The sequence below is a fragment of the Lutjanus erythropterus genome, chromosome 21 (genome assembly GCF_056507025.1).
Source record: "Lutjanus erythropterus isolate fLutEry1 chromosome 21, fLutEry1.hap2, whole genome shotgun sequence".
NCBI lineage: Eukaryota > Metazoa > Chordata > Actinopteri > Lutjaniformes > Lutjanidae > Lutjanus > Lutjanus erythropterus.
In genome coordinates, this window is record NC_139337.1 from 978782 (window position 1) to 993453 (window position 14672).

Genomic DNA, 14672 nt, shown 5'->3' on the forward strand with positions numbered 1-14672 from the left:
ATAATTCAGTGGAAAGTCCCAACATGTCGTTTGCACACTGTTACACCACACACACAGAGTTCAGACAGTGTGAACGTGTCTCCAAGCTAAGGATTTACAGAGAAGATTCAGGCTAAAAACATGGTGTAAATAACATTTTTTAGTCAACTTACTATGGGAAACTTGGATTACACCAGACAAGCAATATGGAGGCATTTTATGTTTTTTTTTTTTTTTTTTTTTGACAGTTGTTCTTTACATTTGAAAACTGGTCACCATTCACGTCCATTGTTTGGGAGATTCTGCAACACTGTTTTCCTGTGAAACTCCAGCAGTGTTTTGTGGACTAAAGAATGAAACCTTCAATCAGCACAAGGCTGAGTAGATAATGACTGAATTTTCATTTTTGGGTGAACTATTCCTTTAAAATGCTGCCCATCCCTGCCTGTGGTCTACAGTATTTCTAATGAGAACCATGTCATGTATGTAAATATGTGTTCATCGTTGGTGAAGTGAACCTGAGTGGTCTGTGACATTAATGTGAACTGATTAGCAGCAGTAGTGCTCAGGTTTTCATCTGTTCACTTGTGGATTGTGGTTTTGCAAATAACAATTTAAGCCAATATATATGACAAAAAGAGAGTAGAAAATATTGGATTGCCTCTGTATAGCCACTGTCTGTAGTATTTGTAATGTCTTGGCGCCTCATAGTGGTAAAAAAAAAAAAAACAGCAGTTACAAAAACATTTAGTACATCACAGATATGTTTTCTATTTTCTCATCATTGCTTCTCTTTACTTCTTTTTAAGACATACACTTCATGTCATAAAAGAATTGAAAGAGGAACAATTTGCATTGTAAAGATATCAGCTATCAGCTCATCCTCCCCGCAGATGCCTGCTGCCTGCAGCAGAGTTACTCTGCAGACATAACCTGTCCAGGCATCTGTTCTAAACTGTGAGGGTTTGAAGGAAATTTATGGTTTGATAATTTAAGTTTCTGCTCCCAAATGTCACAGTCTATATGAGGTTGTTTATCAAGAGGTTTCTGGCCTCAAACTTTCCTCTGCTTCAGGCCCTAGAGGTTTTATTTGGCCCTGACAGTGTGCACCCACCCTGCAAATTATCGGACCAATTCTCAGTGCCTGTCAAAGTAAACAGAAAGCATCAGAGAGACATGTCAGATGTGTCAGTGACAATAAGCCTGTGTCTGTGACACAGTGTACATCATAAAAGCCACATGGTTTGCATGAAGATATAAATACACACACAAAAACATTGTTCGGGTTAGAAAGAACAGTGTTATTGCAACAGAGAAGACTCTGTTATGGAAATAATAAACAGAACAAAACACTGATGAGAGCAGCTGTAACAATACGAAAATAAAATAAAACTACTCTATCCTATATTTATACAATATGATTATATATGCAATCATTTCAACTGATTAATACTCTGTGCAATAATAATTATTCAGTGGTGCATTACTGCATTTATTTATTTATTTATACTGTGCATTTAAATCAACCTGTACTCTTATTATAATACAGGTATCCTAACACACTTATCTCCCATCTTCGGCATTACTGATGTTTTACACTATTATGTATACCACTCCTGTATATATATATTTGTTAGTTACATATTATTACATATTTTTATCTTTATTTCTATTCTCGAATAGGCACATCTGATATACTAACAATTTCCCCCTGGGGATCAATAAAGTATTTGGAATTCTGATTCAGATTCTGATTCTGATAATATTCAGCATTTCAGACAGCATTAGAAGCTATTAAATGAGTAGTGATATGGACTAAGAATAACTTCAGAAAAAAATAGTAACTATTTTCTCTAGAACAACCACGTGTGTTAGGAATGTTGTATTTAAAGGTACTATTCTAGGAACATTAGGACTCTTTCTCCTCTGGCCACAGGCAGACAGGAACTGATAAAAGATGAGTAGGAAATGATAGAAGGCATCAACAAGTCAGTCAGGAAGCAATATTTCCTTGTAGGGCTCAGAAGTCTGACCAAGTCATTTGCATGTCCCTCCTTTTTTCCAACATGTTTACTGAGCAGGACAGGAGCTGAATGAGAGCTGCTGTATGTGTTGCTCCGCCTGTGAGCTCCAGGAATTTCAACTCAGTCTGCTGCATCTTCACACAGGCTGCTCACTGCTGGGACCAGGACCAAGTAACACCACCAATCATCTGCCTCAGTCAGCTTACGCAGGTAAGTGATGTGTGTGTATGTGTCCATGCTTTTCTGCTGTTTTTGTTCATGAGTTGCACATGATTTGGTGAGGTTTTTTTTGTTTTGTTTTTTAATTTAGTTAAGTTTTTATTGTTTTTTCTTCATTCACTTTGGAGGTTATATTAATGTAAACAAATCATGACAAAATTTGAATGTACATAGCTCATCTATTCATTTCATACATTTCTGTCATTCACTTACTGTGGTGAAATAAACTGACATTCCAAGAATAAATAAATAAGAACAAATAAATAGTATATATATCTGAGGATTCAGTACAAGACCCACGAAAAGAATATTGATGCATCAATGCATTTATACAAATCACTTATTAAAATAACCAGAAAAGAAGAAGAAAAAAACAACACGGAACAAATACATGCACACATGCACTTTGGCATATATCTCATGTACATGGTGTTCACATTCATAATCAATACACTATCTGTGCAAGGAAGATAGCATCTGTGGCCCCACCATTCAAGTTTCCTTCCATGGCGTCTGAAGGAGTTGTGGCTAAGAGGGCCAAACTGGCAGTATCCAGAGTCCACTGGACCCACATGGACCTACCTGAGTCCATCGCAGCTAAGGACCAGGAGACTCATGGTAAGAGGCATTGAAAATGTACTTTGTCATCCCAGGACATAAACTGAAATTAAACAGTTTTTTTTTTTTTTTTACCAGTGATCTTGCCATTTATTAAATCACCTACTATGAATGTCAAGTTAATGTGAAATAAAAGTTTATTGCAGTTATGTCCATTTTAATGAAAGCATTACTGGATGATTATAGGGAGGGAGAGATTATAACATCCTCTGAAGCAGATTTGTGAGGCTTACTTTAAAAATGTATTGTGATAGTTACTACTTACTTACAGCAATGTAAGTATCACAATATTTAAGTGATGTAACTTGATTATATTACTTTTGGATTAGCTCAATATAAAGCATGGTGAAACTGTTTAGCCTAATATAGTGTTTTTAGGCTATTATTTTCATTATTGATAAATCTGTCTTTTTTTGATCAGCAATTTTCTCAATTAATTGATTAGTTGTTTGTTTCATAAAATGTCAGAAAGTGGTGATAAATGTTGATCAGAAGATCCTCAAATGTCTTGTTTTGTCCACAAGTAAGATATATTTAGTTTACTGTCAGAGAGGAGTAAAGGAACCATGATAATGAATTGGCAGCTGTGTGTGTACTGGGGTACACAGTACCACATGGTAGTATATTGTTCTATATTTTAACATTATAATTCCACTAATAATTCCCATTTTCACTAAATGTATATGTAATCTGATTATGTCTTTTTTTTATCTGTAACAGTAATGGAATATAGCTATTTTTTGTATCCAGATTACATAATCCTGTTAAATGTTATCTGTTGCTCCCTAAACCTGCTCTGAAGTATTCTGCAGCACAAGTAAACGTCTTAAAAGTGCTATACATGACATTTGGCAGTGTCTAGTGATTGCAACATTTCCAGAACAAATTCATAATATCAGTGTTCTACTGGGGTAATGGTGTACTGAGACTGTGGAATTAAGTGATTTGTATGCAAGGAGAATGATTTGAATTCTGTTATATTCTATTATATTATATATCCATATATAATTCAGAGAAATATGAATATGATCACTTTTCCTCCATCTCTGAGTTCTTGTCAGCACACTTGCTGCAGAATTCTGTACCAACTGGAGTGTCTTTAGAGACTTACTGGGGCAGCCTGGTAATAAGAAATTGCAATTATCCAGGTCAGAGTCGAGCTGGAGCTATTTAACTGTGCAGCTCGTGTGCACTGACATGCATCCAAAACAGAAAACAGATTCAAACACACACAGGGGGAGTGTGACTTCATTCTCTGCTAAGGACACCATTACTCCACTATGTCCTTATATAGCAAATAGTTCTTTACTGCAATATTACTGTTCTCAGTCTCGTATATAGAATCTTTAACAAAGGCAATACTTGACATTATATGACAGCATTTCAGAGTGACATTATTTTCATCATCGTCGTGTCACCATTGTTATACTAGTTTCTTTTTATGAAAATTGTGGTTCATTAGGGCCCAAGCAATAGTGCGAGGACTGTTTTGGATTTTATTATTATATTATATATTATATTATTATATTATTATTTTTTTCTTCTTGTTCTTTGTCTTGGTCCTCTTATGTCGCATTTTTGAGGGGCTACACATGCTTGATAGACCTTGAAAACTGGACTGCCAAATCACACCGACATGCACAAAAACCTGTGCAAACATGTCATGGCTAGACAAACAAAAAAGTCTCTCGGGGACATAGTCTAAACCCAACAGGAAGTTGATCATTTTGAATTAAGTTGGCCAATTTGGGTTTTCCAAATTGACCAATATGGATTTTTTAGCATTTTTCCACATGCTGTATTTTAACAAACTCATCCTGCAGAACAAATCAGATTGACAGTGTATGCCAGTACTAAAGATTTAGCTATTGTTGAAGGGCGTAGCCATGGCGTCGAATTTTGATGTTTTGCCATGAAACAGAAAATTGCTAGAACTTTGATCCAATGGTCCAATCTGCACAAAACTCCACGTTTGATAAGAGTCCTGCCCTGAACACATCTCCATGACAATATTCAGTCATATTCATAGCACCACCTGCTGGCAACAGGAAATGACATGCTTTAGACTTTAGACTTTGTGTTCCTTCTAAAAGGTTGACTATGTAAAATTCAAATGTGGTCAGAAAAGCCTTATGAAGTTGATAATGCTGTAACAATCAAATTTTGATGATCACAATGCTTCCAGCACTTGATTTTTCACCATAGCACAGGAACTTGCCATAACTTCTGTGGAAATTATCCAATCCACCCCAAATTTCATGTTTGATCAGAGTCCCGGACTGAGGACATGTACATGCCAATCAGCTGCTTTAGTCATAGTTGTCGCATGTCCTGGCTTGCACAGATGCGTGAGGGCTCATCCAATGCTGCTTGCAGCTTTAATTACAACTCGGATCTTATTTTTAAAATTCTTTTTTTGACTTCTGACCTAATGTATAACATTCTATCCTTCTGATTTACAAGTTTGTAGACAGGTTTTGTTTTATAAATAAATTACCAAAACAAGGAGAATAAACACATAAAAATATCCACTACTTAAACACCACACAAGAGTATTTTTACACATAAAAAAACTTATGACTTAATATTCATTAATTCTTTTTGTGTTGTGAGTAGAATGACGATACTTAATTGGATTTCATTATAAAACCTGCTGTTCTAGAATAATGAATAAATGAACCTTGTAAAGAGTTATCCAAAACAAAAAACAAAAAAAAAAAAACCCCAATTCTAAAATGAGACACCAACCCAGGACAAATCTCACATATCACATGCAGGTAACTATCTGAGGGGTGATTAAATGTTTTAGTAACTAGCTAATTAACCAGCTCTCAGTGGAAGTTTCCTGCTTGTGTCACTTCATGTGTTTGCATCAGTGGTTGCTCGTCACAGGCCTCATTATAATGTAATGCATCATGTTGACCACAGGAAGTTCGAGGAGGGACAGTGTCAGGAAATGGCTCACCAGCACAGTCACTGTGTAAGTATCAAGATATGATTTTTACATATTTTTACAAATGATTTTTACAAAAAGGCTCAACATTGTAAAGCTTTACTTTGCCTTCCAATAATACTCCATTTTACAATTGTGCAATGAATTTATCTTCTGCTTGAATGCTTTGTTTTGTGTGTTGTGTGTGTGTGTGCACACTTTCTTGTACTTGTCCCTCCTTCTAATAAAATGTGACCTGTGTTTGCAGGGAAGATGCAAAGCATGAGCCACAGCGGGAAGCTGCAGGTACGACTAATGGAAATCCGTCTCTCTCTCTGTTTTAACTGAGGACGTGTTTGTCGCCTTTTTTGTGTTTGTTATTGTCGTCTTCTTTGTGTGACTCAGTAGTACATGGTGGTGAGTACAATGCTTGATTCAGAACAATTCTGTTGTAGTCGGTGAGCTTTTCAGTGACTGGAGTGGAAGAAGGTGAAGAGTTATAGTCAAATTTTGTCTGTCAGAGAGCTCAGCCAGCTTCTCAACTGTTGAGAAGAAAATGAATGCTGAGGCTGCATGTATTGTCATAGAGGTGTTTAGTGAGTAAGCGAACATACAAACATACAGTAACTGCTGTGCAGTGAAATACACAGTTATAGAGCTTGAGATCTGTACCCAAACCCAAACCCAAATGGGTTCAGGTTGGGTCAGACCTTATTTCACACATATTTCATGGGCTCAAGTCAGGTTTTTGGCTGTACTATATCTCTTTCTTTCTTTTTTTTTTATTCTCCCCAATGTAGTTGCTGCCAATTCCAATTTCCTGCATGTATTGTCCTTGTCACTGAAAACTCCTACTGTTTGGTACATAGAGGGAAGCTTGTGAAGAAAAATGTCAGGCTGTAGTCGGGTTCTGGTTCTGATTCGGGTTCTGGTTCTGAACTTTCCAATGAGGGTTGGGTTTGGGTTGGTTTCAAACAATTTTGTCAGCATTGGGCCTGAACAGGCTCAACTTTTCAGGCACAATTAAAGCAAACTTTAGTGTTTATTTTTTCATATCCCTTATATTCTTATCCAAAACATCTTGAAAGAATTTTTTTAAAGTTTTTAATGGACAATTATACCTACAGTATAATTGGCTGAGGAGTGTCTTATACTTTCACATTTCCTTTCCATAGGAAAGCTCCTCTCTGGATTAATAAGAGTGTAAATGAATCTGGAAGTGTAAAATCACAGACCACACCACATGTTGTTGGGTGTGTTGTTTAGTGTGCATTATCTAACTACACACATCCCCCACCCTGCCGTGAGGTCAGCCCATTCAAACAGCATGCAAATGCTGGTTGAGAAAACCATGGGAACAACAAATTGCTCCTCGTGCCCCTACCTGCTCTGCCCCCCTCACCTTCAAGTAGAGCAGCCCTGCTCGGCTGTCTGTCACTCAGCCTGATTGTTCATTGTGCTGGATTTGTTTGTGGCCAAACGGAACTTTATACAATTCTGTGTTTTATTACAGAAAGTTGCCCAGACCACAGTGATGGTAGGTTGTACAGAATGATAAACATGACTAATCACTATCTATCTAGCTGTATATCAAATTGAAGCTCAAAATAAGAATCTCATTTCTTCTCAAGAATCTTAATTGTGAGAAACAAGCAGGAGTTTAGGCATTTCAATCCATTATATCATGAAAAGATCCAGAGAATCTAGATAACTCTGCATGGAAGAGGCAAGGCTGAAAACCAACACTGAACATCTGTGACCTCAATCCCTCAGAGGGCAATCATTAAAAAACAACATGGTTGTATAAAGAATATTACTAAATGTGTTTGGGAACACTTTGGAATACCATTAGTCACTGCCTCTACATACAAAGCAAAAGTAACATATCAACATCCAGAGACACCACTGACTTCACTGGACCTGAGCTTATTTGAGATGGACTGACTGAAAATGGAACAGTGTTCTGTGGTTAGCTTTCTTTGTTTTCTTCATTGCAGTAAGAGTAACCTCTGCTTTTCGCCAGTCCCTCACAAGTTTCTTGCTCAGTCCAAACTTTCTTTCTGCTGCTCGATTACCGTTTTCGGCTGCATATTTCACTACTTGTAGCTTGTAATCTGCAGAATATGATTTTCTTTTGGGGGGCATTTGTGTTAAGTCTTTCTCAGTTGTCTTTAAGTTAATGTTTAAATAAATTTTCAGTGGTACATTCGTAGCAGATACCGGTAGTTGTCACAAGCCTAGAGTGCCCTCTTGCTGCTGTAGGTAATGTTTACTCCTTGGTCATGTCGGTCAGTGTGAAATAACATTTAGGAACATGTCAAATTATATATTTTAATTTATACAAGTCGCACCTGAGTATAAGTCGCAGGACCAGCCAAACTATGAAAAAAAGTGCAACTTATAGTCCGGAAAATACGGTAATCATTCTTCTAAAACAACACTAAACATTCACACAGGAAGGGGGGGGAACCCTAATCAGGTCTGAGGCCTAGTGGATGGGTGAGAGCTAGTGCAGGGGAGGGATCCACCGAAAGAACAAAGTAAGGGAATCAATTTAAATCATCGGGCACACGTGGCAGACAGTCTCAGTGAACAAACCCACTTCCAGGGACACAGCAGACAGGACGGGGGGGTATACCACCACCAAAACACCAGCACCGCTGCCACCGGCCTCCGGCAACTGAAAAGGGGGGGAAATAAAACAAATTGGCGGGGGTTGCAACAAAACAAAACAAGAAATCAATGAGTCAAAACCTAACAAAAATCAAACAATTCACAAGAATAAACTTAACAAAATACTTCAAACAATAACTGCCCAGTTAGAACAATTTAAACAAATGTAAACAAAAAGAACAAGGCTAAAGAAAAGAACAGAACCCAAACCATTACCTACAGAAAATCTCTCAAATTAACCTAATTAAATTGTAAATTATACAAGCAAACAAAATCAAAATATACAAATAAACTCCTATGAATAATCCAAAAATAACAAAAAATAACCCACACTTTCACACACTCAGTCTATGTAAAAGAAGGGACCAAACCCCGGTAAAAAGTATTGTGCCCCGGCCCGTAGCGTGTGGCCAAAAATGGGACATGGAGCCAGAACAGCAAAAATGTCTATTTAGTGGAAGCACAACTGTGAAAGTCCTGAAGGGTGCAGTGTGCCGTAAGCGGCGAGACAAACAGCAGATGTTGTGGAGACCAAACAGCAGCAGAGACAAGCAGCAGCGGAGACAAAACGGCAGCGGCCCCAGTGAGCTGGTTATGGTAGCACCTAATGAAGAAAAGTACTATCAGTAATGCTACACACACTACAAAAATGATGCTATGATATGCATACATATCTACTTAGCAGCACAGACGGGGTGGGGGGGTGGGGGGGTGGGGGGGGGGGGTGGACGGCTCCCAGCAGCCACCAGCGTTTACCTGCAACCACACTAACATTAGCCACCTGATAGCATCAACGATGCCACAAAGAGAGAGCAGGCCACTTACTACAGCCAAACAAACGCAGCAGCACACACAGGAGGCACAGAGTCGCACACAAGCAGCTGCCCTACAACAATAATGCCGTAAGCACAGTAACACAAGCTGTGAGGCCAGCCATACCTGTTGGGCCAAACAACCTCTTACCCAGAAGTGACGCGCCGGTGATGACGGGGGCGCAAAAGGAAGACCTTGTGGAAAGACTGCCACTTTTGTACCGGCCCACCTCATTGACAGCCACCAGTGGTGCCCATTACAAGTGGTGGCAAATCACATAGAGCAGGGGTCCCTAACAGGCGGACCGCGGTCCGAGTCCGGATCCACACCCCGTCCTATACGGACCCAGACTTACAACCAATAAATTATTAAGAGATTTTAAATTTTGACGAGACGCTTCTATTTTAAGTGCCACAACTTTTCTAGTCTTTCCGGCGCTGGTTTAGCGGATCAGGAAACGCACAGACCAACTGCAGAGAAGCTGCGTGTGGAGGAGACTGTTGTTAATGACGGAGTTTATTACAACAGAAACTAACATGATGGTTAATGACATCGACACCAACCAGATGCACTTATAAAATTAAACAACTGTATAAGGAGGCCTATATGTAAAACAGGAGAGTCTGTGTTTCTCTGTGAGAAACTTTCAGATCTTCTCACAGCAGAGTGAACAGGTGAGGGAGGAGAGGAGGGCAGACTGATCACTAATCAATCACTGATACCGTCGTCCTCTCAGACTGATTAAAAAAATGAAAATGCCAATGTTGGTGACAAACCAAACCTGGATGTCCACACAAATAAAGTCTTTGTGTGAAACACTGCAGAGTGAAACATCATGCTGTTTACAGACAGTCTGCTGTCATTAGTTAGACAGAGAGACAGAGACGGTCGTGTCTAGATGGGAACCCTAGACCTGTGAAAGATCACGCGAGTTTGATTATTTTAGTGGAAATAACAAACACAAATCTCGCAAGAGTTGTGCAAATAAAGAGTTACCTTCTAGACACGACCAAAAAAGGTGCACAGTTCAAAAAATAGAAAATCATGTCGTGGTTTAATGTGGCGGCCGCCATATTCACTGATCCACAGAGAGTCACTGAAACACGGATCACTGACCTGCTGTGATGGAAAAAATACTCAGATTCTTTACTTAGGTATTTTTACATTGTGGTATTAGTGTTTTTACTTAATTACAATTTAAATATTTTGCATGTTATTGTTTCCTTTTTTGAAAAATCAACATTTTTATTGCTGTTGTTGTACTTTAATGGTATTCTTATTGGTATTTTTTGATGACTAAATACAGACCTGCAAACTCCTAAGAGGAGAAAAAGGTGGCAAAGGTGGCCAGTCCCCTGTCCCCTGGGGGTCTGGGAGCGTCCTGCTCCAGAAGAAAAATGTTATGATTTTAACATGTTAACAAAATGACTGTTTCAGTTAAAAGAGTCAGTACCCAATATGGATCCATGTATTTGATTTGGCATAGGCTTTTTAGACCAGATCCCCTTCCTGACATGATCGTCTTCATCTATCTGGGCCTGTGGGCACTGGCTTGTGCATCCCCAGTGCTTGTCAATTTATCTGTCATTTTGTCTCCAAATGCTCTTGTATAATTTCTATTTTGCATTCTTTTCTTGTTTTGGTTTTATATACCTCCATTATTTTTTTTCTTACTTGCTATTCTTATTGGCGCTTATTTCTATCATGGTTTATGTCATCTTATCTTCTCCTCATTTCTCCCACCAATAATTCAGCACATGCATTATAAATATCTGTCATAGTATTTTCTGGTTTTCAATTTGGTGTGTTCTGTGTCCCCTACAGAGCCTCTCAGGAGGAACCCCAGCAGTGACGATGACCTGGCCCTGGGTGTTGAAGGTAATAGCTTCGTATCTTGGACTTTAGGGTGCTTTGGCACTCTCTTGCAAACACACTGTCATTTTGGAAACAAGCCATGTGGTCTTGTGTATTTACACTGAGAAGGGTGCTGGGTGGTGTGGGGAAGTGAGAATGTTGTATTGCCTCAGTATACATGCGTCCAGACAACTGAATGTATGGAGTTTTTCAAGTTTATCAATATTGTTGCACAGTATTGTTGCAACTTTCTGACAACACCAGGGCAGGACACATACGGGTATTGAGGAAGTGAGGATGAAGCAATATGCATCTTAAAATATTAACATGTACTGACATTAAAAGTTGTCACCTATCACCAAACTACAGTGTCAAACTCTGCAGGCAGCCAGGGATAGTATCCACAGGCTAACAGGCTCACAAGCATTGTCTCACTCTAAGCCTGTGAATGAATCTGGAGAACCTCAGAGTTCTTTGGTATTCCTTCAGCACATACAGGGAGTGTTGAAGACAATGAGTACAGAAGACCTTAGTCTGAGCAGCTCAGAGAGTTTTTTCTCACATCCTCACTATTGACAGAGGCACCTCCTCTGGATGTGTAGTAGACTTTACAGTTGACTCTTTGCTGAGGAGATGTGGCCTCACACATGATAGGTCACTCTTTCTTTTGTAGCCTGTTTGGTGTTGAGGTCTCTCTCCAGTCTCTGCTGGTGTCTACAGTTTGCTTCATTGATCCAGCTGTCAGTCTTGCTCTGGTGGTGCTGTAAGATTCCTTGTCACCTGACTGAATGGCAGCTCTTTTGGCACTGGATAGATGTAGTTCTTCTGGGTGCCAGCATCCCTGAACATCTGGCAGCCTGTGCACTCAAAACAGTCCTGCACAGCTGTTGTGCCTTCATCTTTCCACACTTAAACTGTTTTAACTGATGATTTGACCCTTTTTATCAGCTTGGTGTAGGCAGGCAGGAGACGCCAGAAAATACAGTCAGATTGACCAGAATGAGGACAAGGAAGGCAGTTAGGAACATTTGTGTAGGCATGGTCATTGTATTTGGACCTTTGGTTGGAATGTGGACATACCAGCCCAGTCTCACCCTCAACTTGTCAAATACAGACAAATGTCACCATCCCTCGGCAACTCATCCAGACACAGTCAGTATAAGTTTTGCGGCTGAAACTAAGGAACAAGGTTTTTTAAGCAACGTCAATGTAAACTAATCTGGTTCTGTATAAAACATCTGGGGCTGCTGACGTAGTATAAAGAGGCAGAAAGTCCACACATGGTGGGGTGGATGGATGGATGGCTCAAACAAGCACAAGGACTTCAGTGATACATGACTTGTGTCAAGTGACACTATTTCACAGCATCAATCATGTGTTAAAAATGGCTTTCTTACTGCCTCAGATACAGCAGCCAAACGTTCTTTTTTGCCTCAATATTAGATGCAGAGGGGCGGTGACATTTTGTCAGTATGTGATGAGTTGGGATGCTGGTGGAGTAAAATAGTTCTGAGGTCTGAGCTACAATGAAACTACCATCCGGTTGTTTTGTCATGTGACTGCAGGTGACCACATACAGTTCCTGGGGTCCATTTTTTGGATTTACATCTGAAGGAATGTAAACAGCATGTGTACATATGCATGTATACATGTTAATATACAGTATATACAACATGCAGGATTTATATTGACAGTTACAGTGAATGATGATATACATGTTAAAAATGATGCATTTTAAACTGTACAAATGTATCTGCTGTATAATGTAAGGACCTGGATGTTTTGGTGTTAGAGGGTTATTCATTAGAGTGATGGCCTGTGGGAGGACTGTTTTTGTGTCTGGTTGTTTTGATGTACAATGCTCTGTAGTGCCTATGAGAGGGGAGAGGTGGGAACAGGCTGTGTCCAGTGTTCTTCAATGACATTTTCTGGCCATTGCCTAATCTCTGTAAAGCAAGGGACAAGATTTTGGTATTGAAGTGTTCTTATTTCTGTGAGTATTCCGAATAGTACTTACAAGTTATGTTTGAGTGGACTTGCATGCAGATAAACAGCTCAAGTGGAGAGCAAAAGAGGCAGAATGCATTGGCCAAAGTGCAATCCCAAAACCCATCAGCTATCAACTGACAATGATTTAGCTTTTGTATTAGCTTTTTATCAGCATTTAAATTATATGCTGATATCTGTTTAAACATTAGTTGCTTGTGTGAATGTCACATGGAAAAGGAATTCTGGATATCCTATGGGTATGCTGTAACACTGGCTGTTACCACCAGAGGCTTAACCATTGTCAGATGATAGGCTAAGGGTTCCCTGATTGATTTTGTCTGTGGTCCTGACTGTCGATCCAAACCAGACAGTGATGAATGAACAGAGAACAGCCTGGATGATTGCAGTGTAGAACTATATCAGGAGCTCCTGAAGCAGGTTAGACTTCCGGAGCCGGCACAGGAGCTACATCCTCTGCTGGGACTTTTTATCGTTTATTTACTTGCATTTTCATAGCTTCTGGATTTTTCATGTTGTTCAGTCTTATGAGGAAAATCATATCAGACACAATATTATTCCAGGCAGTGCATATCCATGTCTTAAAATATGCCTGGATGGGATCTTGTATGTAGGTGATACAGCAGCAACATCCACTTAAAAAATGTTTCATTCTACTGAAGAATGAAGTAAAAAGCTCTGCTGATTACACTGTCTGTGCCGCTTCAAACAGCTTTAAACAAGAGGCTAAGTGGTTCCCAATTTCAACAAAGCCATTTTCACTGCCAACATTTCCTCTGTAAATTCAACAGATCAAATTCAACCTGCTACACATCAGTTTACACAAATGCCTGCAGTACCTTCACAGTGTGAGTCTGAGTACAGCCTTGTCTTCTCCACCCTACCTTTGCGTCTGTGTCTGCTCTTATGTAAGGGCAAATGACGTGAAATTTCAAAGCACTCTTTCTTCTTTTTTTGATTTGGTGTTTATAAGAAACAGATACATTTCTCACCCAAATGCCCGCAGGTTAAGTGGATATAAGGGTAGTTTTTTGTCAGTAATGTGTGCATTTAAAAAAACACAAGGTATAGCAATAGAGAGGGAGAACAACTTTGTTCTTGACACCGTGCCAGTGTCAAATGGAGTCCCAGTCTGGGAGAGGGAGGTAGAGGCGACTGCCAAAACCCAAACACCCTCTGGAGGAAAAAAGAAGAGACAGAGGGAGGGAGGGCGAGAGACAGAGAGAAACACTTTCCTAATATAGCTTGAGGAGCCTTGACACCAGACCTGGACAGGATGTACTGACGTTCACACACACAAAATCGGGGAGATGTTTCCCTGTGTTCTGCCATCCTCCTTTCCTGGAGTTCCCCTCTCTTCTTGTGTCATTTATGGCTCATCATGCCCTGTTTGCTCCCCATGCAGATAACATGACTTTTCTCCCCTGCAGCGTCTTTATATGGTAACCAGGGAGTGAGAACGGTCCAGGAGTTTCTGCGGTAAGGACACCTCTCTTCTTCTTGTTCTTATCTCCTCTCAAACATACAGAGCCACACAGGCAGCAGCGTAAAGT

General features: G+C 39.6%; 1 protein-coding gene across 4 annotated transcripts in view; it reads left to right on the top strand.

Annotated features, from left to right (window-relative positions):
• The first annotated feature begins 2080 nt into the window (after window positions 1–2080).
• itprid1 (ITPR interacting domain containing 1) overlaps window positions 2081–14672 on the top strand; it is a 43428-nt gene continuing 30836 nt past the window's right edge. For 3 of the 4 annotated variants that reach the window (XM_084747507.1, XM_084747508.1, XM_084747509.1), the window contains exons 1-6: window positions 2081–2213; window positions 2693–2840; window positions 5769–5820; window positions 6041–6078; window positions 11083–11136; window positions 14550–14598. In XM_084747507.1, coding sequence (XP_084603633.1) covers window positions 2729–2840; window positions 5769–5820; window positions 6041–6078; window positions 11083–11136; window positions 14550–14598 — 305 coding nt within the window. In that variant the 5' untranslated portion in view covers window positions 2081–2213; window positions 2693–2728. Of the gene's footprint in view, window positions 2214–2692; window positions 2841–5768; window positions 5821–6040; window positions 6079–10962; window positions 11137–14549; window positions 14599–14672 lie in introns of those variants that run through there. The other variant, XM_084747511.1, reaches the window with a different exon arrangement.